Below are 21,518 nucleotides of genomic sequence, written 5' to 3'. Positions count from 1 at the left end.
CGAGACTAGGCCCGTCGGAGCTTAGTGTCCACTCCCGGTCGGTCGGGGCTTGGCCCGAGGTGGGTTGTCGACCTGGCGAGGGAGGGAGGGAGGGTTCGATCGTTGGGAGGGGAGTTGGCGCCACGTCGTCGTCGTCATGCTCGTAGCCTCGTGTCTCATGCTTTATGCTTCAGGCTATGGGTGTGACTGGTTATTTATTTAATATCTCTATTGGTTGCGGTTGGGTAGATGGTAGTGATTTACTCCGTACGACTACTTACTTGAGTGGGAGAGGGAGAGGGAGAGTGGGAGAGGAGGGAAGGGAGGAGGTGGTGGTGGAGACGGGGAGATCCACTAGGTATTGCCGACGAGGAGTGAGGACTCAATTTGTCGGGGATTATTGAGTTTGGGGGTGATCGGGTGTCGGTCATCGGATGCTGTCCAGAGTTCAGTTATTGTGATTGTGGTGAGGGGGTGGGAGGGGAGGGATCAGAGTCCGAATCTTGAATTTGGGCATTGTATTTGATGTACTTACCTATGCTGGAAGATAAAGATAGCATTGGAGTCAACAATCCCAATTACATCCATACATACATACATACATACATACATAGTCAAGGCAGACTAGAGTAATATGCATGGCAGACTAGATAAATATGAATAGGAAGATAAGTACAATTAGAACACCAACAAAGCCTGAAATCTAAATGAAAGCCCTGCCTGCCTGCCTGTCAACGGGAAATGAACAATATCCCGAATCGGTCTTGGCATACATAGTTCAATAGTAGCCCAGATACCTGCACCGCCATCCTGGCGCTTAAGTAGTACTCCGTACAGTGCCGTAACTACTGTATGTAGTACACGCTACACTACATACAGTACAGAGTAACCAACCACACAGTAATCCACTGCTATCCATCCTTGTGCGGCTTGCATACACTATACAGTAGAATCCATCACAATGGATCAATCCCTGAGAAGTGAGAACCTACCTATGTACCTATCTACCTACATACTTTCAAGATCTACTACGGAGTAGGTTTTTGGATCAGAAACCAGAAATCAGAAATCAGAAATCAGAAATCAGACAGGTGCGTTCATCACCAGTACCGTAGATGAACGAACGCCCACGAACGGCCGATCCGATCGACCTTAACCCGATCATCACCCAACAACAATAATTCACAATCACAATCACAATCACAATCAACATGAGTATGTACTCCGTACCTGGGAAGGGAAAATAGGGAATAGGAATAGGGAAGAAATCCAATCCATGCACATCAACCCCGACTTGTCTCAGATCATGGACGGTGCGGTATCAGGAGAACTCTATTCTTAGATACCCTGATACCCTCCCTACCCGTCCCCGGTCCTGGCCCTGGCCCTGGCCCTGGCCCTGGCTCTTGTCCGTGTGTCCCTGGGTGTCCCCCTTTTGCGTCGAGCGCCATCAAGCCATCCATCCAGCCATCCAGCCATCCAGCTAACTAACCAACCTAAAAACAATCTACATACGTCAGCAAGATAATGTGGCGCACCGACTACTAGTCGACTCTAAGCGGAAGCATCACCCGCTCAAAAATGAGATAGATGGACCAGGACAGCCGATGGATGGTAGATCCTGTCTGTACCTCCTAGCTCGGTCGCATCCACATATACATCTACATACTACATACTACATACAAAGTACCAGCCTGAATCCCAAATCTCAAATCCTGATCTACTACCTACTTACCTACCTACCACCTAGCTACCTACTCCATACTAACACATACATACATACATACATACATACATACATACATACATACACGCATGGACACCACGTGCCAGCGCGCATTCCGGATCATCCATTGGACAATCGCGATAAAGTATAAAGAAATTCCCGCCAATTGGTGTGGATGTACATGCGCGGGGATGATAGATCGGCGGGTTTTTCATGCGTTGGGGTCGTGTTGGTTTCAGTTCTGCCAGTGGCTGGATTGCGATGGGGGTGTCGGGTTACCTACCTACTTACCTGTCTACCTACCTACCTACCTACCTACTGTCTGTGTGTGTGTGTGTGTGTGTGTGGGAGAGGGGGTGTGGTTGCTTGCTTGCTTGCTGGCTGGCTTGCCTGTGTGTGTAGATATGTACGGACTATCTACTCCAGACGGTGTATAAAGAAGATGTCTGTCTGGCTAATTATAGAATTGTAGAATAGCGTGTGTATGTACGTACGTGGGTCAGGTCAGTGTACACGGGCGATATACCTAGTATGCTACTCCGTACCTAGGTAAGGTATAGTAGGTACAGTGTGCGCCGTACTTGTATTCAGGGTAAAAAATACTACTACTGTAGAGACTCCGTATATGAGATGGAGACACCTTACACCAAGCCATGCCAAGCAGACCACCATAACGCCCAGCCAAGTCAGTCAGTCGTCCAGCACCAATGCCAATGCCAATGCCAATGCCAATGCCAATGCCACGGCCCTGTAGGGCGCGACAACCCCCCCTGGCCAGCCAAGCCGGGTGTCGGACGCCTTCCGGCTTCTGCGACGTCAAGAGCCCCGACAATTGGTTGTTTGCGGCAAGACTATGCCCAGCTTCGTCTACAACACACAGACAGCAGCCAAGAAGGGTGTCCAGGAAAGGAGAGAAGTACCAAGATAGATGAGATAGCAGGTGTGAAGTAATAATGTATGTAAATAGATTCATCTCGTCCGGACTCCATTGGCACCAGGCAACAGCAATTCCAGTAGTACTCCGTAGTAAGTAGTACCTGCCGCCAATTCCGGAACCCCGCCACCCAGTAGTAGTAGTAGTAGTAGTACCTAGATAACCCCAGCCAAATGCTTCCAAGGCTCCATCCAATCCAAGTCAAGTCAAGCCTTCCCCAAGCCAGGCAGTAGCCCAAAACATATGAGACTATTACAAGCAAGTAAACCCACCCCACCCGGGGCGGTGCGCTCATCGGTGTATATATGTAAAAACAAGACAGCAAATAAATAAAAAAAAAGACAAACAGTTTTGGGAATAGTTAATAAAGAAATCAAGCAAGCAAGCAGCAAAAAAAAAAAAAAAAAAAATGGCGCCCAGCACCGTACCGCCGAAAGAGGGAGAGAGAGAGAGAGAGAGAGAAAGAGACACGGCACCGGGCGCATTTACCGCGAGAAGCGCTTGAAGGCCATGGTGGCGGCCAGACCGGTGGCCAGGAGAGCACCGCCCATGGTGAAGGCCTGCAGGGCGGCGTTGAGCATCTGGCGGCGGTTGCGGCCGCGGCAGCGCTTGAAGAAGTCGGCCATGTCGTTGCCGCGGGGGAACGCGGTGTCCGGGACCTCCTCGCCCAGGAACTCGCAGAGGGGACCCCAGCCCTCGTGGATCTTGTACTCGAGCAGTCTCTCCGGGGGCACCATGCTGCGGATCTCCTCGACGTGGTCCAGGTACACCTGCTTGCCCTTGTTGGGGAAGTCGCCGCGGAAGAAGGTCTCGAAGAACTTGTTCAGCATGGGGTAGTACATGCTGGCGGCCCAGCTGAAGTTCGAGACGAACTTGTGCTCGGGGTCGGAGACACGCCAGAACACGGTCTTCATGACGGAACTGTTGCGCCTGTTAGATGACGTATTTATGCTTTAAAACATGGGGTGATGGAAAACGTACGCGTGCCACGAGTCAACCTCGCGGGTGGTCAGGATGACCTTTGCGTTGGGGTACGCCTCGATCAGCTCCTTCGCGAAGGCGCACGCAGGCCAGTCGCAGACGGCCTGGCAGTCTCCCAGAAGCTGATCCCACTCCTTCCTGCCGAACTCGCCCACGCCGTCGTACTTGGCGGCCAGGGCGTCGTGCCACATCAGGCAGTCCGGGGGGTTCTCCATACTGGCGGACATCATGTGGTAGCACTTGAGGTAGCCCAGGCGTTCCAGGGCAATGCGGAGGGCTGTGGGGGGGAACCGTCAGTCATACATTTCAGCGACCTGGCTTCAGGAGAACCTACAGGCTGTTCCAGTTCTGCCCACACCCAGCGCCAGCACCTTCATGGGGACGGTGCGGTGGCACTTGCGGCGGTCAATGCAGGTGTCATCGGTGAAGATGTCGGTGGAGGGCTGGGGAGCCAGGTTGTCGGAGTGGATGAGGGACATGGCGAATTAGTGCCGAGGGGCTGAGGTATCGGCTGGTAGTAACGAAGGTCTGACGATTAAGTCTGACTGCAAGGGGCCGCTGGTCGCGAAGGAAGGATAGGACCAAGGACAGGACAGACAGACAGCCTGAAAGAAGAGTGAAGGTAAAGTTGAAGAAGAGGAGAGGAGGAAAGAAGTCGAGGCGTCCAAGGGATTAAAAGGAGACGGCGGGTAAAGACGGAGTCGATCAACAACCGTCACAATGATGGGATGGGATGGAGGAGTCGTAGATAAATCCGTAGCTAGTACATGCAGTGCCGATGTGAGGGTAATTATAAGATCACGCTAGGGCAGAGGCAGACAGGCCGGCGCCGACCAAAGCAATTTATTTTAGATTTGTTTTTTATTGCATTTCTCTGGAAATGGAGACACGCCATGACGACCAGACTGGATGTGGCAACTCACATGGGGAAAATCTGGGTTTGGATCTCTATTCGGAATTACTCTTGCCAATGGAAAATAAAATTGGCTACACTTTGAAACGGTTATTCGTTTTTTTTGGGCGGCTTGCTTTCTTGGCCCTTTCTTGTTTTTTTGTTTTTCTCGATCGGGCAGGGGAGCTGTCTGTTTTTTACCCGTCCGGTTTGGGAGTTCCCTACTATGATCTCTCTCTCTCTCTCTCTCTCTCTATCTCTTTTTCTCTCGCCCTTCTTTCCCCGGCGGGTCTCCGGCCACGTTCTGGACAATGACTTGATTCTGCAATCGGACTCCGGTTGATGTACGGACTTACTTACACTGTAAAGGGCATGTAAGTATGCAAGAACCATCACGCCCAAGTGACCGAACGATGCACGAATTTAGAAACGAAACGAGGGCTCGACGTCACGGCTGACGTTCGCGCGGCGACGACACGATAGATAGTCAGGGGGGAATCTTTTTTTTTTCCCATCCATCCTCCATCCAGAGTCTGGCCAAGGGGACGGCGAGTGCTGGGCCAGTCAGAAGCGACAGGCGGGGAGGGGATTCAGGGCCGTCCTCGGTCTCCTGATTGTTCGTTCTGTCAGGGCGGCGGGGCAGAAAAGAAGAAGGATGGAACAGTCAAGAAGTGGAGGAGGGGGGCGCCCGCCAAGCCCGCCAGTCGGCGAACCCAGTGATCGGCCGCGTAGGCCTGCGTTTCGCCGATCCCTGGCCGCCTCGATTGGGAGCGCTTGTCTGCTTGGGTCACCCGTCGGACCGTGCTCGCAAGCCCGCTGATTGGCCCAGACCCCGGGGACGACGCGTCCATTTCTCCGTCAACGGCCGCAAGTGGGTTAGCGGCACGCCCCCGGCGGACTAACGTAAAGCCACCCACGCCATCCGCGCCTCGGCCAATGCAAAAGGGGCAGGAAGGGTGCCGGGCAATCCACACTTATTCAACCTCGAACATCAATCAAGCTAGACACCTCTCCGCCTCCCAAACTCCAACACACGAAGTCTGAAACGTACACACCCTCGGCGCTGCATCTCCACCGCCAGGGTCGCGTCGCTTGGCTTGGGCGCTTCTTTCTGTTACGTACCTCCACGCCCCTGCATTCCTGTGGATGTCCGCAGTAAGGGTATCAGATATCTTCTATCTAGTAGTCTACGGAATTCACGGAAATTGTATGGTGAAGGATGCAGAGTGAAGAGCATGACTCGCGATACGGCATGCCCCATGGAATCTGATCCTTCCGTATCCCAGTTGGTATCTGGAGTAACCCGAGATGCCCCGGCCAGTGTGGCCTGTAGGACGGGGCGTCGTGGCATTATTCGTCCCTCCCGAGCGGCTACCCCGAACAGGCTAGCCCCGCCTGGGGGTCAACACCAGTCGCATCTAATTCCGACTACCTGTCTCAATGTCCACGACGGCCACCGTGCGTATGTCCAGAGACGCCTGTCTCATGAGGTCAGCGCGAAGGTACATGATACCTGGCTGGGTTTGAGCCTGGGAGACAGCTGGATAGCTGGAGTCTGACCGCCTCAGCAGAAATGACGCATGTGATCAGACAGCAGCCGACGCAGTGTACTTGCTTGTCTATCATCTGGCACAGCCATTGTGGCACTCTCGTTGAACATCGGCCACCCGGCCTCGCCTGGACATCCAAGCGAGGCCCCATGTGCGACTACTCCAGTCCACTTCGGTTTCTCTCATCCAGTTTGCAGCCGGCTTCTTGGTGGTGGAGCGAGCTATCAACTGATCTGCTATCGTACTTTGGACACGAACAGGACGCTGGATGATATGGAGCACGACCTGGGTGGGATCCCGCCAATAGCGTGTCGAAGTAGCGGGTAACCCAGGAGTCAGCCTGCCAGTCTGATACTCGAATCCGACACCGACATCCTGCGCGCTGTATACCCTCCGGATGCACTGGGCCCCAACCCGTGCGTTCCACGGTGGACAGACAGTCTTGGAGCTTGAACGGTGGCGGCTGGAAGTCCACGGCGTCGGCGTAGGTACTCATCAGATGTAAATCGTCCCAGCCATCAGACAGATACATATTGACTGGCCAATCAGCATCCTGTACAGGGTCAGCCTCCAGGATCGGTGAGTATGCGTGAAATGCGCCGCGATATTCAGACTCGATAGCTAGATAGAGTGCGTGCTGCGTGCTGCGTGCTGCGTGCTACATACTCCGGAAGGAACGCCACCATCTTCCCAGGAAGGAAGCAGGTCTATCGTTCCGCGGTGGATAAACCGTCCACTGATTGACCAGGCTATTCCCAAGGCAGGGGTTATCTAAGGTTATCCATCCATCCATCGGGCTTTATCAGGCAAATATCTCCGACTCCCAGGTCTCTCTCTCTCTCTCTCTCTGCCTTACAATTCACTACGCGGAGTCCACGCAAGATGAGACATGGACATGGACATGGCCATGGCCGACGAACCAGCGGTTGTTGTTGCCGTTCATATAGAGTTCCGGGGGTGCACAGCTTTGCAAGAAGATGCAACTGCATGACGTGTTGGGGCTCAGCGAAGAGGTCGGCGTCAGCTTCCAGAGGATCTTCCCCCAAAGCGGCATGGTTGATTGATAGTCTGGCTCGGGTCCACCACTTTGTTACGCGCACGAGGGAAAGCCAACAATTCCCACGCACACACACACCCTCAACTCAACTTATCTGTTACAGAAACATTGAAACTCGCCTGACCCGTGTGGCCCAGCCCAGCCCAGCCCAGCCAGAGCCAGCCAGAGCCAGCCAGCTAGCTAGTCATGTCCCCGCGAAACCGGAAATGACTAGTTTACTTAAAAAGTGTTAGTGTGACCGGAGGCGCTTTCTCACTGAGCCAGAAGAGTCTCGAAGGCCGCAAAATAATACCTACCAATGGCCAGGATGAGGTTGATTTTGCCGACCACTTTACCTACCTATGGCTTTTTGGCTTGTTGGCCCTTTTTCTTTTTTTTTTGGTTGTTGCCCTCGTGTCCATCCGTAGCTTGCCCCTATTTTTTTTTTTAGCCGCGCAACGAAATCCAGAACAGAACAATTCGAGTCCGGGGTCGGACGATCCAACCCAGTCAAACTTGATAGAGAGATAGATAGATAGTCGGCTAGACATGCCGCTTGGATCCCACCCCTATCTATCAATCAATCAATCAATCAATCAACGTAGCGCACCGCACCGCACCGCACCGCACCACACTGGTCTAGTAAATTGAATCGTCGTAAGCCCCCGTCCGTCCAGATCATACCAGGGGCGCGGACTGCTCCCCGTGCCAGTGGTACCGTGTAAGTGGTAAGTGGTAAGTGGTAACTGACGAGCCTCCCGCCGTGGGGATGCAAGACCCATGGACGGCTGGGTCTCAAATCTCCGCCGCGCATTTGCCCAGACATGAATAATAACAATGATACGTAGATAGTTAGTTACTGTTGTCAACTTGTCACGACGCGGCCCATGCCATTCACCTACTTACCCACCCATCCACTATCCACCCATCCACTTACCATGAATCTATGTCTGTCTGTCTGTCCGTCTGTCTGTCTGTCCGTCTTGTCCATCCGTGACCGACAAAAAGATGAAACAGGGAGGGAGAGAGGGAAGATCCATAACCGATGGGCCACCGATTTTCAATCCTCTGATGAGGATCATCCACCGTTTCCACCCTTATTCCGTGTCCTGCTGCTGCTGCTGCTGCTATCTATCTAGATAGGTAAATACGTTGTACATCGCACGAGCCGGGTGGGTGGTATGCGGGGCGGGGCGGGTCGGGAAGGGAAAAGACATGCGTGCTTGCATGCATTGCCATATTATTATTATTGGCATTCACCGTTCTCACCAGTCACCAAGTAGATATTCACACCAGGCCAGGTGTGGTAATTTGGTTGTAGGTCGTATTTCGTATGTCGTATGTTGTGTTGTTGATCGGACCGTTGACGGGACGGGACGGTCGAGGACGAGGACGGAGACGCGAAACAGCCTCGATACGGCCGGTATTTGTTTCCTTTTGTAAGGGAGACGTATCGAGTTCGGTTCAAGGGGAGAGGGGGGGGGGGGGAAGAGGAAGAAGTGTTCCCTCCCTTTCCTTCCCTTACCCCCCCCCCCCCACCTCCCCCTGACTCGACTCGACTCAATCAATCTGGTTCGTGGTGTCGCTCGCTCGCTCGCTCAGGTGAGCGTCTGTGTCTGTGTCTGTGTCTGTGTCTGTGCTGGGGCTGGATCCTGTAACAGCTAACAATAGGGGGAGGGGGCCGTGGGCGTGGGCGTAGGCGTTGGCGTTGGCGTTAGGGCTCGGGAGACCATGCGTACGGCGTAAAATTAATCGGAGGGCGGCAGGAGAGTGTCGTTAGTGTGCACGGCTGGCTGGCTGGCTGGCTGGCTGGCTGGCTGGCTGGCTGGGCAGTCGAGGTCGAGAGAATATGGCAAGATGGGATGGATGAATGGACGAGTTACTCCAAGCAGGTGAAGAAAGAGAAAGCCCAGGGCATCAGCTTCTTAAGTAAGTCTTGCCAAGAGCGTTGTCACCATCGTCGTGATGACGCTCGCAATCGCCGCAGGCAATCACCTCATTTGCTCTACTGATGGTGAAGGCTCCGGCCGGGTGACCGTCTGACCGGCCAGCTGATAACTATCTAACACACATAGTAACTATAGTATCTACCAACCACCACCCACCAACGGTCTTAACCCTCAGTACTCCGTAGAGCAGAGTGATATCTATCTAGTAGATATTGCTTATCTGGCTGAGACCTCCAAATAAGCTTAAATCTTGCATCGTGCATGGCCAGGTCGCGATCGAGTTGGCCCGGTCTCAGTTGAGGGCTGAGGGATGGGCAAATGTCTCGGGTTGCTCCGCTGTCAACTTGTTCTCGCGGCAGTCGATGTCGGCTGTTGAGAGGAGATGTTGGTTCCAGGCTGCCCCTAAATGGCCATATCTTTAAAAATAAAAAAATAAAAATAAAAAATGAGAGAGAAATAAATATGAAATAAATAAATAAATAAAAATGCACCGCGCATGTCTGTTGGACCCTGAGGGACGGACCCTGGAAAGACCCTGCGAACGGTGGGTATGTATACTATATTATAGATAGTAGTACTAGATATAGGGCTGGTGGTTGTGAATTATGGACTCTGGAGGAGACTGGGTTTTAATATATCATACTATGTACTAAGTAGAGATGGGCTGAGTTGGTTGGGACTGGGTATACTGTTTGTTTATACTGTATCGTTTGGGTTAATGGGTTGAACTCGCGGTATGGAGTTGAAGCAAGTACTAGGTCTAGGGCAATAGTTGATGTGATAGAATAGAATATGATCGTATGTATGATTAAGACAACACGCCCGGATGTGAAATGCACACCGTCCCAGAAATCCATAACTCCTGTCATGACCATGTCCGTGGCCATGTATGCGAATGTAGCCTGAGGCTGCCCTATATACTTCTTCCCTCTTGCGCTTTTCCTCTCCTTTCCTGTTCGCTCTCTCGTCTTCGCCCCCTCTCTTCTTCCTTCCCATCACCATCCTGATTAATGTCTCTTCTGTTCTCTCCCCAATCTCTTGAATCAATGATGTCACCCTCACTCCAATTTATCCAGATGCTCCAACCGCGTCAACACAACCTGCTTGCTGGTCTCCTCGATCTCCCCAGCCAGGAACACTTCGTCCAGAATGGCGTATACCTGGGATTGTCAGCCAAACCGTCCATCCATCCATCCATCCACATATCCCTCCTTTCCCACTTCTCATCCCATCCAACACAGTCAACCCAACCCAACCCCAATCTGTACCCTATACCCCCCAAAAACAAGAATACAAAGAAAACCCACCTTATAAAAATTAAACACCAAATCCAGCTCACAGACATTCCCAAAGAACTGATCCAGCACCTCGACGAAGAAATGAATGGCCTCGAGATAGGCCAGCTCGTTATCGGTGGCGTCGACGCAGGCGCAGAAGAACAGGCCCGCGTAGCGCCGGTAGACGACCTTGGTGCTGCGCTTGAACTCGACGAAGTTGGATTGGTATTTCTGGTCGCGGGGGGCGACGAGGCGGTGGACCTGTTGTGTTGGGGGTGTTGGTGTTAGGTGGTGAGTGGGTTGGTTTGTTGGGGTGTGTTGCGTTGTGTAGATGAGGGTGTGGTTTGGTGGTTGTTGGATTTTGGATATGGATATGGATATGGATATGGGGATGGATATGGATATGGGGTGGGTGTCATCGGAGACTGAGAGGACGGAATGAAATCCCAAGACGAACCTCGCCTTTTAGCTTGACCTTCTCTTCATCCTGCGACCAATTAGCGACTGCTCGAGAATGAGGCGATTGGTGCCGATGACGGAGACTTACACTATACGGCGCATACCACTTCGCCAGGCGCGTTTTGCCCCTGTTCCGGATGACATCGTTAATTGGGATCTGTATGTGCGTCGGACGGGGAAGGGACCGGGTAAAGCGTACTGGCGATTCTGGACGAGGATGAACGACAGAACCATCCCGGTGGTTGGAATGGGAGGCAGACAGGTGGATGGGAGGGGAGGGAGGGAAGTGAGGGGAGTGAGGGGTCAGTCGAGTCGAATGCATTCATTCGGTCGATGGCGGCTGCGGCCTCGAGACTCGATACTGCCGGTGCTGACCGCCTGGCTGTCAGATCGAGAGATCGTCGGGTTTCTAGCCATCTGTTGCTGGTGTCAATGGAGATTAGATGTCTTATCTGGAGCAGTGTGATTTACATATATACGTACGTAGGTTGGGAGGAACAAAGAACCACCACCAACATCCAGCAGTGGCAACCAGTCATCTATCTATCTATCTATCTAGTGCTGCACCTGCATATCCGTTGTACCACTCTCACTCACTCCAGCCTGCCTCCACCTTCACCCACCGCACACACACACACGCACACACACACACACATCTAGATACGATGCGCCTCGCCCCCTGACCACTTCTCCGCAAAGAATGTGAACCACCCTCACCCCCACCCTCAATCGAAAACACCCCATACACCATCACCACCCCAGACCTCCCCCAAAATGCCCGTCTACATGCTCTATGGCTTCCGCTGGCCACGCGCCGGCTTCACCGGCATCCGCGTGTACATCGTACTGCACAACCTAGAAGAAGCGACAGCCGAATACCTCCAACAGCCACTCACGACCTCACTGCTGCTGTCTTCGTTCCAAAAGACCGAAGCGGGGATCATCGACCGCCTCCCCCAACTACAGTTCATCGAGCAGTACGACCCCGAGGACACGAGCGACGACGCGGTCAGCAAGCCGTACGCGTACGTCGGCGCCAAGGTGCTCTCCATCCCGGAGGCGGGCGGCGCGCCCAGCGGCGAGACCAGCTGGACCCCAGAGGAGATCTTTAAGGAGTCGCCGTTGGATGACAAGGAGGCGGAGGCGTTGGTCGAGCTTCGTGATAAGTATGCCGCTGGGGAGAGGATCGGGTGGTATATTGTTTATAATGGGGATCCGGAGAGGTGGTTTCCACCTGATGAGGAGGAAGAGGGGGATATGGAGGGGTTTGAGGAGGATGAGGAGGGTGGGGAGGATGGGGATGGGGAGGGGGGTATGCGAGTGATCAGACGCAGACGCCGCCGGCGACGCCTTCTTCTGCTACGGTAGGGGTTTTTTTTTTATGATTGTGCTTTGCTTGTTTGTTTGTTGGTGGGAGATGGCTAATGTGGTTTAGATGCGACTTCCGGAACGGTTTACGAGGCTTTTTGGGAGGAGGACGGCGTGATAGATGGATGGATGGTTGGTTGGTTGGTTAACGGTAAACGTCAACTTTGGATGAACTCATCAAGCTGGTTTGGTGTCATCGTGTGGATCATTAGCAGTTTCATTGGCGTGATGAATCCATCTCATTTGATCTCATCTCGGGGCGTTCCCCCGCCGGCTTACATGGTGCCGTACTCGCCCTTCTGCCACGCGGCATCGAAGGTGGCCGGGTCGACAGCAAACTGCCGGATGTAGTCCTTCTCCAGATCGTGCGCCCGCTTGCCCAGCAACACCAGACTGTGCAGGGGACGTCCCATCTCCACCTCCGCCAGCTCCTTCAGGGTTCCCGCGACCAGCTTCTGGTCCGCAGCGCCGACCCGCGCCGCACCCACGGCCAGACTGTCCGGCCCGAAGACGGCCTCCTGTCGCTCCTCCTCCGTCTCCAGCATCTGGCCGGCGCACTGCGCGACCGTCATGTAGCGCGGGGGCTCGTAGACCCGGCGGCCGCGCGCCATGTTCTCCAGCGACTGCTCCTTGACCTTGATATCCAGCAGCACCAGGGTGTGGAGGCCCAGCCCGGCGTTCTCCTTGACGCGGTCGTAGTACGACGAGGGCTTCCAGGTCTCGGTGAAGAAGACCATGCTGACCGTCTGTCCGAAGTTGTACAGCTGCAGCCCCGTGCAGCCGATGCCGGACATGATGGAGGCGTTGGGGATGACCTTGGATTCGATGCCGAGTTCACGGGCGCGGAGGACGAGGTCGGTGTGTGTGGTGGCGCTGGATGAAGCTCAGAATCCGCCTCTATCTCTCCCCTCGTCTGACCGGAAAGAAAGGGCGGGAAGAAAAACATACCCGAAGGGATCGCCCACGACCAGGAAGGCGACGTCGGCCTTGTCGGCGCCGGCGAGGATCTCATCGCTCGCGCTCTCGACCTTCTCGCGGTCGGCCTCGATCACAGGCCGTCCATAGAAAGCTTCCTACTGAACCAAGGACTCCAGTCAGCCATGCGCACGGATAATTGGGGAGGGGAGGGGAGGGGAGGGGGATGGGCACTCACTAGTTTCTCCTTGTCGACGAGCAGGATGCTGGTGTATGCTTCGAGGTAGACGCGCTCGGCCTTCTTGACGACCTCGAGGCCGCGGACGGTGATGTCGGTCTCATCGGCCAGGCCGAGTCCCACGAGGTACAGCATAGTGACGGGTGTGGTGTGGTGTGGTGTGTAGAAGAGGAATTGAAGGCGAACCCCACTCTCCAAACTTCTCCAATCCGATGCGGGCGGGCGGCACCGGATCAACCGATGATCCGCGGGATGACTGTCGCGTCAGTGTCACTTCTACTTCTACTACTCCTACTACTACTACCCCCTCTTCTGCTCAGCATATCCGTCTGAAGAACATCCTCCCCGATTACGGCGGTGTCACTGCGCATTATCCGGCCTGTTGCGCTGACAGTTTGTCCGTGGGGGTCATGCATGGTGGCTGCGTTTGATTACCATCATGTCTTCCGACAAAACCCCCAAGTATCGTCAGGAGATCCAGCAGGTAAGCCGTCTCTTTAGCTCTGCTCTCTGAGTCTCTCATTTGGCTCCTGGGCTGCTGCTGGTTGCTGCCTCGGCATTTCAATAGCGCCCTGTTATACTTTGACAGGCCTATTGAGGGGTGAGGGTGGTGAGCCTGGGGATGGAGGGGATGGAGATGGAGCATCGTGTGGGGTCATTCGCAGATGCCAGTGAATGACCACCTGCGTTTGCACTCCCGTTTGCTTTGTCCTGTGTTTAATACACCTCACATCAAGTGGCTCTCTCCATGATGCACACACGCAGTCGCGTCAGAAGCAGTCAAGCATGGATGCCCCTCTGTCTGTCGAGGAAGACTCTACACTGGAGGAGCAGGAGCAGCAGCAGCAGCAGCAGCAGCAGGAGACCAAGGAAATGTTCCGAGACAGGCTAACCCACCGTCTGCGCCAGATGATGTTCGTCTCTGGAGAAACTGCCGAGCCATCCGTTGATACCACGACCCTGATCGAGGAGATTGTCCGTCAGCAAGTGGTCGAAATCGTAAGTCATCCGTTTCGTTGGCTGGATCATGCTAATATCCGCAGCTCGCGCGAAGCACCACGCTGGCGACCCGGCGCGGCGTGCGCTCCATCTCCACCGACGACCTGATCTTTCTGATCCGCCACGACAAGGCCAAGGTGTCCCGACTCAAGACCTTCCTGTCGTGGAAGGACGTGCGCAAGAACGTCAAAGACTCCGACGACAAGGGCGGCGCGGATGCAGCCGACTTTGCCGCCGCGGACGATCCCATGGCCGGCGGCGTCGCGGCGGGGCCGCAGGACGTGGCGTCCAAGCCCAAGAACAAGCGCGCGCGCGTCGGGCTGGCGTGGGACGTGAACAGCTTTTACTCGGTGCAGGTGCCCGAGCGCGACGACGAGGAAGACGAGGAGGAGGAGGAGCAGAACTACGCGACGCTGCAGCGCCTGGCGGCGGCGGACGAGCGCACCAAGCACATGACCAAGGAGGAGTACGTGTTCTGGTCGGAGTGTCGGCAGGCGTCGTTCACGTACCGCAAGAGCAAGCGATTCCGCGAGTGGGCGGGGTTCGGCATCGTGACGGAGTCGAAGCCGAACGACGACATCGTCGACATCCTGGGATTCCTGACGTTCGAGATCGTGCAGACCCTGACGGAGGAGGCGCTCAAGGTCAAGGAGCGCGAGGACCGCGAGAAGAACCGGCGCGGCGGCGAGAACGGCGAGAGCATGAAGAAGCGCAAGCGCGAGACGGGGCTGTTCGACCCGCCCGAGGAGGGCCGCACGCCGGTCGAGCCGCGGCATATTCGGGAGGCGTATCGCAAGCTGCAGGCGACGCCGAACAAGAACATCGCGATGCTGCTGCACAATGGGCGGCTGCCTGCGCGGATGCCTTTACGACTGGTGAGTTTTGATGTGTTCTATCTGTTGTGTTGATATATATTGACACACTCTAGATTTAATGATAATACGGCGCATTGGTCTGGGGTTGGCGTCATTTGATTTGAGATACCCACGATGATACAGGCGGGACTGGAACATATCAGATCATCTGCCTAGTAATGTACTATATAAGAATACATGTCTTGACTTTGACTCTCTCTTTCTACTATTCACCTCAGCATACCCACCTGACTCACCAGCTCGATTCGATATACACCCCCTCACTCTCAATCCACATTTCTCAATTTCTCACTCAAACACCCTGACTCTGTCCTTGATGCGCCCTCCGCCCTATACAAGTCAGCACTCGCTCACTCATCCCCCAGAAAGAAAGAAAGAAAGAAAGAAAGAAAAGAGAAAAACTCACAACTCTCCACCTCCCCCCTCCTCACCTCCCTCACCCCCATCACCCCCGGCACCTCCCCCCCAGCAACAGCAACGCTCCTCACCGTCTCCACCGCCCTGCCCACCACCCCAAGTACCCCCCACCCCCCTGGCCACCGCATGCACCGCCTCCACCACCTCAATCCGAATCACCCCGATCCGCGGATCGCCCGGCCCCCCATCATGCACCCCGTCGCCCAGATCGCCCAGCCACGCCCCCAGCGCCGGCGTGTAGTACTTATCGATGGAGGCCTGATCGGTCAGGATGTGCGCGGTGCCGGAGAGGGACGCCCACGCGCCGGTCGCCGCATCCAGGAACGTGATGTTTGTGAGTGTGGGGGAGGTGCGCAGGTCGAGGGTCTTGGGCGTGTGGAGGTTTGTGTGTAGGATGGGATCGATGGATGAGTCCTGTTTTTTTTTTTTTTTTCATTAATTATGTGGTTAGGTGGGTTGAGATTGGGATTGATAGTGTGGGGTTACTATAGATGGGGAAGGGGGGGGGTAGATGGTTGGGATGTGATTGGATTTATATAAGAGAGAGAGAGAGAGGGAGGGAGAGGGAGAGGGAGACAGAAGAGGGAAAGAAAGAAAAGAAAAGAAAAGAAACATACAATCCCCGCCAACGCCATACAGCGACTAGCGAGCAGCTCCCCGTCCGACGCCTTGGTGGTCAGCATGCCGTATTTCGTGCGCGAGATGAAGCTCGTCAGGTCGGCGATTTTCTCGTCCACCGGGACCGATTCGTGCGTTTTGGCCCCGTAGGGGTCGAGGGGTTTGCCTTGTGTTGTGGACATTTTATATATCTTATATTATATTATTTTTTTTTATGTTGTTGTTGTTGTTGTTGTTGGGTTGGAAGGGTTAGAATCGAGTGTATGAAATGCATTTGATCAATGTATGACCTGTGCTGGTTTATATGTAAGGTCCCTTACTAGGGTTGGAGGGTTGGAGGGCTGGTTGATGACGGCCCGCCAAGCCTGGCGTAGACGTGACGTCAGGACTGGGATTCTTGGATGGGCGATGGATGGGGTGATAATTAAACTAAGTAGAACCAGAATCATAATGATGATGGTCATGGTCATGGTCATTGTTCCAGATGGGGTTCTAGACTGACCCCTTTAGGTAGGTGGGTGGGTGGGTAGATAGATAGATGGTATTGGGGGTTGGTGTCTGGCTGCTGGATTGGGTACTCCGCTTGTTTGTCCATGCTTTATTCCATTCAATTCATTCAATTCATTCAATTTATTTAATTCAATTCATTTGTTGACTGTTAGCTGTCAAATTAATACTACTTATTTATTTAATAAAAGATTTCTCGTCAGCTATTGAATACTTCATGTCAACCATAACTTATCACTATATTCAATTCGCGACTTAATTACCAATATACATTAATATACTACTCATCAACAACCATATACAAGAACGTCAATCATGAAAGGGTATACCCAATGTCCAGAAGAAGAAACCAGAAGAAGAACCAGAAGAAGAAACCAGAAGAATACAATCAGACAGAAGAACCACAAGATAGGCTCTCTCTATACCATCACCATCGCCCCCACCACCGCCAGGATCAGACTCAGTCGGGACACCGCTGTGCTGGCGGCCCCTCCCTCCGTCACGACTGACGGCGTCGCCGACGACCCCGACGCTTCACTCGAGCTGGAGCTGGAGCTGGAGCTCGCGCTGGCTGCCGCGTGCACATACGACGCGCCGGTCTCCACCAGCGCATGGCCCTTGTACACATAGCTGGCCGACGTGCGGTTCAGCGCGGCGCTCGTCGACATGGGCTTCCAGCTGGATGGTGTCCAGCTTGGGGTTGGTCGGACGATGACGGAGCTGGTGCTGATGGAGATGCTGGAGCTGGAGCTGGAGCTGGAGCTGGAACTGGCAGTCGTACTGGTGCTGGTCGGGGTCGGGGTAGTGCTGGTGGTGCTAATGCTGGTGCTGGTAGTGCTAGTACTGGTGCTGATGCTGCTGCTGCTGGTCGAGCTGGGAGCAACGCTGCTCGTGGTGGGAACGCTGGTCGAGATACTGCTGACGACGCTGCCGACACTGCTGCTGCTGCTGCTGCCGCCGCTGCTCCCCCCCTTGTCGAAGACCACAATGTTGGCCTTCCCTCCCTTGGGCACCGTCACCACACAAAAAGCCGCACCGCCCGCCCCGTCCGTGCTGGAGCCCGTCATCTCATTCACCCCATTCACAGCCGGGTCAATACTGCACGGCAGCCCGTTGCAGCCGCTGCCCTCGCACTCGATCTCGATACCAAAGTCGGGAATAACATCGCGGAACGGCGTCGTCAGCTCCAGGTAGATCGGGTTCCAACCGATCTTGACGAACGTGTTGCCGGTGCTATCGGTATTGGCGCCGGCGACGTACGGCGACCAGTTGCCGAACGGGTTCTCCAGGGTGCCCCAAACACAGGCGGTCTCCGTGCTGTAACCAGGCGGGTTGATATAGAAGCTGGCCGATCCGTCAGTACCATCCATCCATCCATCCCCCAACACAGGGCAAAACTTACTGTGCCGCCGTCTCACACCAGTAGCTCGTGCCAGGCACAGCCAGGGTGACCAGCTCGTCGACCAGAGTCGGGATCAGCATGGCCTCGTTCCCGGGCAGCACGGTCTGGCAGAACGAGACCTGCTCGGAGCACTTGTTCTTCGCGCTGACCACGCCGGTGCCATCCTCGCAGTACGGCCTGTCCGGGAAGGGCTTCTGCATGTCGCCGTTCTCATCGCAGTACAGGCCTCCATTCTAGATCAGACCGGTCAGCCCGTCCCTCAGACTCCAGCACGATGCCTACTCACCATCGACAACGGATAGGTGTACGAGGTGGCCTCGGGATCCCACTGCATCGACACCTGCCCCGCCGGGCACGCATACGGGCAGTATCCGCCCGGCTGGCACTCCTGGTCCGGGCTCATGGCCCAGCCGCCGTTCAGCTCGTTGGGCGTGACGGCCACCAGGCCAGCCCCGGAGGGAAACTGGCAGCTGCTGCCCCGTTTGGCCGCGGGGGCGTCCGCCACGGAGCGGTGGCTGTGGTCGTGACCGTGGCCGTGGGCATGCTTGGCTGCCTCGACGGTCGCGATGACGAGCAAGGCCGCCGCAGCGCTACTGGACTTCATGATGGCGTCGGTCTGGTGGGTATATACAGATAGGAAGTATGGAATAGGATATATAGACAGACAGATCAGATCGAATATGACCGATAGCTGATAACAGCTGATGTTATTGCCCGAAGGCGAGAAAGAAGGACTATGGTCAGTATGACAGGTAACGAATGACTGGGGTGAAGGAGGAGAGGAGGAGAGGAGAGAGAGAGAGAGAGAAAAAGAGAGAAAAAGAGAGACGAAACACCAGCTCGACTCTCAACGAGCGAGACAGCCCCAGAAAAGAGAAAAGGGAGCTGCAGTCGGCTCTGCTAGCCTCAAGAACGAGTCCCCCGCGCATTGCCGCTTTGGGATGGCCTGAAGCCAATCCTGCCCACCCGTCTTTCCCAATCGGGGCTGCCGTCTCCATCGCCGGCCGTGCGGTCTCAGGGGTCTGCCAATCAGCGGCTGCGCAAGGGCTACGTCCCCGGCAGTTCGTGGGTGGGGGATCCACAGCCTGTTGCGGATTGGTCGGTGCCCGGGGTGCCCGGTCAAAAGGGGACAGGGGACAGGGGACGAACCCCGAACCCTGATTGACTCCTCTGTCTAGTATGTAGTTATCTGGTGGTAGTAAATACTGGTACGGGGTACGGGGTATTAAGTATACAGCTCACTCAAGTTGAGCATCGAGTATAGAGTTACGGAGCACTCCGTACTGTCATCATTAAGATTCAATATCCAATATCCAATATTCATCGACAGATTACCAGCTTATCTCCGACCATCCTACACCTACGGAGTACTTAGGCACCGCACCACACGACCCAGGTGGGAATAGTACTCGCGTGGCCAAACCTGACTTCCTCATGCGAGAAAGATCACCAGTCCAGGCCCGAGCAGATCAGCCCGCGGTGCGCAGGCGAGTCATTGCGCGACAGGCAAACCACGAAAAGGGGGACCAATGACGGTGCCGTGCCTGGGTGGCAGAGAGAAACTAGTCGCTCGGCGGGTGGGCAAATAGTCTTTGCTAGTTGGTCTGTTATCTGTCTGTATGGATGGATACTTTTGGTTGTTTGTTCTACGAGATAGATAGATAGATAGATAGCTACTGTGCGCTTGGTTTGTTGGTTTGATTTGTTCAGTATAGTTAACTAGTATATACGTACTGGTATATACCTGGGCCGTGTAGGTAGACGCACCATGGCGGCCAATAATTGACAATGATCTCTGCAGGTGCCCACGTTCATCACACCACAAACACCACCCACTTGTATGTCTTTCACATGGCTCCCCCATCCTCCTGCCTACTTGGGTGGGTATGTAGGAAACATGCCATGGGCACAGACACGCAGACCCTCAGACAGATGGCACAGACAGAGCCCTACTCCGTACCTTGTAAGTATTATCTATCCTACTCCACCTGCCCTTCCACCCCCTCCACCCCCAAACACCCCCATCCCCCTCTCCAGATCCATCTCTTCCCTCCACCCCCAAACAACACAATAATGCCTCGCCAACAACCTCCACTCCTCCATCTCATCCAACATCTCCACCTGCGCCACCCTCTCCTTCTCCCTCTCCCCCACCCACCGCTCCCAAATAAAGTCCACGTCCGCCGCCCCTGCCCGTCCGCGAGCCCGTGCGCCCGGAGCCTTCCCCGCTGCGCCTCCAGCGTCGCGTACTGCTGCAGCGTCTGTAGCTGGATCCCGCGCGTCGCGAGGTTGGACACCATGGTGCGGCCGAAGGGGTCGTTCGGGCGGACGGGTTCGTAGATTATTAGGCCGAGGGGGGTCGTACTGTTGGCCGGTCTGGGGGGGTAGTGGTGGTGGTGGTGGTGGCGGCAGCAGGAAAAAGAACCTCAGTAAAGTACCGGATCACACCGCTTGCTTCGGTGGGAGTGAGGTATATAAGACAGCATTCGGAGATGAGGAGGGTGGGGAGGGTGGTGTCGACGAAGGGGAGGATATCTTTGTTTGTATTTGGCGTCGAAGCTGCAGCTGCAGCTGCCAACGTGCGCAAATCAACCGGATGCAGATGGTACTCCGGCGAGTGCAGAGCATCCCCAGCAGGAGAGATCGTGACATCAGGCCCCAGACTCCGTTGAAGCAGAGGCGACGCGCGGATGAATTTTATCTTGGAGGTCGTGTTGACGGCGAAGTCCAGCTCGTGGTAGATGATGTCCGGCCGGGGGCGGGAGGAGAGTAGTCGGAAGACTCGCGTGTCGGAGCCGGCGCCCAGGGAGATGATTTGTTTTTTCTGTGTAGCGGATGGGGAGGAGAGGAAGTGGTGGACGAGGTGGTCGATGGCGGTGGTGCGGACGTAGGTTCCTAGGAGGTTGGTGGGTTGGTTAGGGATGACGGTAATAGAGGGAGACATGGATTGAAGGGGAAAGTATACCTCTATTGATAATAGGCATCCGTCTCGTCTCCATCCCCGGACCGGTCAATGCCTGCGCAAACGGGTCCTCGAGATATCCCAGACTGACGGCGCTCAGTCGCGACACGCTGGCGTCATTGTCGGTGCCCTGGACCACGCGGTCCTGCGCCGGGCCTGCTCCGCTGGCATTTTCGCCTGCTGCTCCTGGTCCTCCGCGACCACGGAACCGGCCGCGACCCGCGCCGCGACGGAGGGTGTTGAGGTTGGGGATGTGGGAGGCGGACATGGCGGGGGAGTGATAAAAGGTGAAGCTCGGCAGCTTCTGGCTGGATTGGATGGGTGGGGGAGTTTGGGCCCCGCGCCGAGGCCCCACACTAGTTATACGGACTTCTCCGGTTATATCCGCTGGAGTGGCAGGACATTGGCAGTACATGATGGATAGGGCAGGATTG

General features: G+C 55.0%; 8 protein-coding genes across 8 annotated transcripts; 2 read left to right on the top strand and 6 right to left on the bottom strand.

Annotated features, from left to right (window-relative positions):
* Positions 1-3,029: 3,029 nt before the first annotated feature.
* On the bottom strand, positions 3,030-4,364 carry BO70DRAFT_433133 (sulfotransferase family protein). Its single transcript, XM_025548387.1, has 3 exons — positions 3,955-4,364; positions 3,621-3,897; positions 3,030-3,560 (listed from the first exon to the last, which is right to left on the bottom strand). Exons 1-3 carry the CDS (start codon positions 4,097-4,099, stop codon positions 3,125-3,127), a joined length of 858 nt encoding a protein of 285 aa, XP_025394818.1. The 5' UTR covers positions 4,100-4,364; the 3' UTR covers positions 3,030-3,124.
* A 5,453-nt stretch (positions 4,365-9,817) lies between these two features.
* BO70DRAFT_390641 (AP-2 complex subunit sigma) lies at positions 9,818-11,050 on the bottom strand. Its single transcript, XM_025546170.1, has 5 exons — positions 10,983-11,050; positions 10,872-10,911; positions 10,782-10,811; positions 10,355-10,585; positions 9,818-10,207 (listed from the first exon to the last, which is right to left on the bottom strand). The coding sequence occupies exons 1-5, from the start codon at positions 11,015-11,017 to the stop codon at positions 10,106-10,108; spliced, it is 438 nt and encodes a 145-aa protein (XP_025394817.1). The 5' UTR covers positions 11,018-11,050; the 3' UTR covers positions 9,818-10,105.
* A 183-nt stretch (positions 11,051-11,233) lies between these two features.
* BO70DRAFT_419206 (uncharacterized protein) lies at positions 11,234-12,297 on the top strand. The gene has a single exon (XM_025547469.1). The coding sequence runs from the start codon at positions 11,558-11,560 to the stop codon at positions 12,149-12,151; it is 594 nt and encodes a 197-aa protein (XP_025394816.1). The 5' UTR covers positions 11,234-11,557; the 3' UTR covers positions 12,152-12,297.
* On the bottom strand, positions 12,098-13,439 carry dph5 (diphthine synthase; the record flags this gene model as incomplete). The annotated part of the gene is made up of 3 exons (XM_025541514.1): positions 12,098-13,024; positions 13,100-13,224; positions 13,305-13,439. The coding sequence occupies 3 exons, from the start codon at positions 13,437-13,439 to the stop codon at positions 12,427-12,429; spliced, it is 858 nt and encodes a 285-aa protein (XP_025394815.1). The 3' UTR covers positions 12,098-12,426.
* A 738-nt stretch (positions 13,440-14,177) lies between these two features.
* Positions 14,178-15,211, top strand: BO70DRAFT_301644 (transcriptional regulator SPT3; the record flags this gene model as incomplete). Its single annotated transcript, XM_025539715.1, has 2 exons — positions 14,178-14,303; positions 14,348-15,211. The coding sequence occupies 2 exons, from the start codon at positions 14,178-14,180 to the stop codon at positions 15,209-15,211; spliced, it is 990 nt and encodes a 329-aa protein (XP_025394814.1).
* A 30-nt stretch (positions 15,212-15,241) lies between these two features.
* Positions 15,242-16,395, bottom strand: BO70DRAFT_433127 (blue light-inducible protein Bli-3; the record flags this gene model as incomplete). The annotated part of the gene is made up of 3 exons (XM_025548386.1): positions 15,242-15,508; positions 15,719-16,009; positions 16,213-16,395. 3 exons carry the CDS (start codon positions 16,393-16,395, stop codon positions 15,467-15,469), a joined length of 516 nt encoding a protein of 171 aa, XP_025394813.1. The 3' UTR covers positions 15,242-15,466.
* Positions 16,396-16,852: 457 nt separating this feature from the next.
* On the bottom strand, positions 16,853-18,956 carry BO70DRAFT_383101 (SUN domain-containing protein; the record flags this gene model as incomplete). Its single annotated transcript, XM_025545569.1, has 4 exons — positions 18,409-18,956; positions 18,123-18,355; positions 17,309-18,064; positions 16,853-16,868 (listed from the first exon to the last, which is right to left on the bottom strand). The coding sequence occupies exons 1-4, from the start codon at positions 18,724-18,726 to the stop codon at positions 16,853-16,855; spliced, it is 1,323 nt and encodes a 440-aa protein (XP_025394812.1). The 5' UTR covers positions 18,727-18,956.
* Positions 18,957-20,296: 1,340 nt separating this feature from the next.
* On the bottom strand, positions 20,297-21,355 carry ppm1 (protein C-terminal leucine carboxyl O-methyltransferase ppm1; the record flags this gene model as incomplete). The annotated part of the gene is made up of 2 exons (XM_025545568.1): positions 20,297-21,017; positions 21,088-21,355. 2 exons carry the CDS (start codon positions 21,350-21,352, stop codon positions 20,467-20,469), a joined length of 816 nt encoding a protein of 271 aa, XP_025394811.1. The 3' UTR covers positions 20,297-20,466.
* Positions 21,356-21,518: the final 163 nt, after the last annotated feature.

The sequence above is a fragment of the Aspergillus heteromorphus genome (genome assembly GCF_003184545.1).
Source record: "Aspergillus heteromorphus CBS 117.55 chromosome Unknown BO70scaffold_44, whole genome shotgun sequence".
Taxonomy (NCBI): Eukaryota; Fungi; Ascomycota; class Eurotiomycetes; order Eurotiales; family Aspergillaceae; genus Aspergillus; species Aspergillus heteromorphus.
This window is presented reverse-complemented; position numbering and strand designations above follow the sequence as displayed.

What these genes read in the sequence shown, in the direction of transcription:
- BO70DRAFT_419206 (XM_025547469.1), top strand. Translation starts at nt 11,558, where the DNA reads ATGCCCGTCTACATGCTCTATGGCTTCCGCTGGCCACGCGCCGGCTTC.
- BO70DRAFT_433133 (XM_025548387.1), bottom strand. Translation starts at nt 4,099, where the DNA reads ATGTCCCTCATCCACTCCGACAACCTGGCTCCCCAGCCCTCCACCGAC. An exon ending in GGGCAGAACTGGAACAGCCT is followed by an intron (nt 3,898 to 3,954) that starts GTAGGTTCTCCT and finishes TCCCCCCCACAG; the next exon opens with CCCTCCGCATTGCCCTGGAA. An exon ending in GAGGTTGACTCGTGGCACGC is followed by an intron (nt 3,561 to 3,620) that starts GTACGTTTTCCA and finishes CAGGCGCAACAG; the next exon opens with TTCCGTCATGAAGACCGTGT.
- BO70DRAFT_390641 (XM_025546170.1), bottom strand. Translation starts at nt 11,017, where the DNA reads ATGGTTCTGTCGTTCATCCTCGTCCAGAATCGCCA. An exon ending in ATCCTCGTCCAGAATCGCCA is followed by an intron (nt 10,912 to 10,982) that starts GTACGCTTTACC and finishes CATCCGGAACAG; the next exon opens with GGGCAAAACGCGCCTGGCGA. An exon ending in TGGTGTTTAATTTTTATAAG is followed by an intron (nt 10,208 to 10,354) that starts GTGGGTTTTCTT and finishes TGACAATCCCAG; the next exon opens with GTATACGCCATTCTGGACGA.